The 1,501-nt window shown below is 32.6% G+C and overlaps 1 protein-coding gene across 2 annotated transcripts in view; it reads right to left on the bottom strand.

Moving 5' to 3' along the window:
- The window catches only part of LOC102590548 (activating signal cointegrator 1), a 5,179-nt gene extending 4,398 nt beyond the window's left edge, over window positions 1-781 (bottom strand). For both annotated transcript variants that reach the window (XM_006354430.2, XM_006354431.2), the window contains exon 1: window positions 515-781. In XM_006354430.2, coding sequence (XP_006354492.1) covers window positions 515-644 — 130 coding nt within the window. In that variant the 5' untranslated portion in view covers window positions 645-781. The remainder of the gene's footprint in view (window positions 1-514) is intronic.
- Window positions 782-1,501: the final 720 nt, after the last annotated feature.

Below are 1,501 nucleotides of genomic sequence, written 5' to 3'. Positions count from 1 at the left end.
GCCAAAACCGGCGAGGTCCCCCCCCCCCCACCCCCCCCCCCCCCCAAAACATTTTTTTCTTCTGCACAGTGAACAACAGAACAAGCAAGAAAAAGAAAACTCCAAATACATAAACAACCCCTCTAAACTTGTCCTTAGTTTTCTTTTTGACACTCCATCTCAACCTTGTTCCATTAAAACCCTTCAACCCCATTCCTCATGTACCATCTAAACAAAGAATACTATACAAATGGAATTGGAGGGGAACTCAAGAATTAACAAAAACAGACCTAATTCAAAAACTAGATGTAACCCCCACCCTAATACTCACCATGCCACCTCATCATCATAATCAAAAAGAGTAAATTTCACCAAATTTAGGGAGTGGGGTTAAAAAGGGCAACTTTCCCAGTTTAGGCTAACAAAGATCATCAATCAACTAGATAATAGAGTAAAGTTTACAACTTTATGACCCCCCCACACCCCACCCCCTTGTTAACAAGCAATAAAAAGACAAAGGGAAATCAAGAATTACCTGTAATGGGTGCAGGCCAAGATCTTCCTTCAATGCGTTTGATACCATAAACAAGCAAAGAAGCCCATGGTTGGTGCATTGTCAGACATGGATTTCTGTAATTTACATCTCCTCTGTTCCTGCTTCCCATCTCTTCTTCTTCTTCTGATTACTCAATTTTTTTCAGAAAACAGGGGAGTTTTATGAGTACTGCTGAGTGCCTATGTCAAAAATCATGTCAAGCAATGATTTTCAAAGAATCTTAGATGCTTGTGTTTAATTTTATTTTTTTTGCCTCTCCTATCTTATAAATATTTAATTTTTTATTGTGTTAATTATTTAATAAAAAATTATAAATCAAAATATTACTAGTATCTATCCGGACTTAATTTATTTGACAAAAGTTCTCACCTTGCTGATAAAAATTTGGCAGGAGTTAAGTTATACTAACATAATTTATGAAATATTATGATATAAATATAAATATTTATGCCGCAAAAATGTATATAGATAGGTTATTTAAACATTATATATGTGTGTATAATTATATGATTATGTATAAGGTGTATACCAATGTAAAAGTGTGTATAAACGTCTCATACACTTATTATAGAAGGTTGATACATTATATACAAGTTTGCATATTCGGACGGAAGCTAAGCTCCCACTCACGACTCATTAAACAAGCTACGCCAAGTAAGAAGCGTAGAATAGTTAGTTATTAAAGTCCGTTGTATAAGAATTGTTATCGGAAAAAAAGAGAGTTATGTGGGTTTAATTTGAAAGTATGGATAACGTAGATGTAATATATGTAATGGAATGTATATTTTTGTAAAAGTTTCGATTTTCAAAACAGAATTTCATGTGAAAAAATATAATACTACAAAATATCAAGGCAGAAAAGCAAATGAAGGACATATAAAAATACAAATTAAAAAATAATCAGAAACGACTGCTAAATAACATTGCACTACCTAACAAGAAATATATATATATATATATATATAT

Source organism: Solanum tuberosum, unplaced genomic scaffold, assembly GCF_000226075.1.
Source record: "Solanum tuberosum cultivar DM 1-3 516 R44 unplaced genomic scaffold, SolTub_3.0 scf00174, whole genome shotgun sequence".
In the NCBI taxonomy this organism is placed as follows: domain Eukaryota; kingdom Viridiplantae; phylum Streptophyta; class Magnoliopsida; order Solanales; family Solanaceae; genus Solanum; species Solanum tuberosum.
The sequence above is the reverse complement of the archived record's forward strand: the minus strand, read 5'-3'. Positions and strand labels throughout refer to the sequence as shown.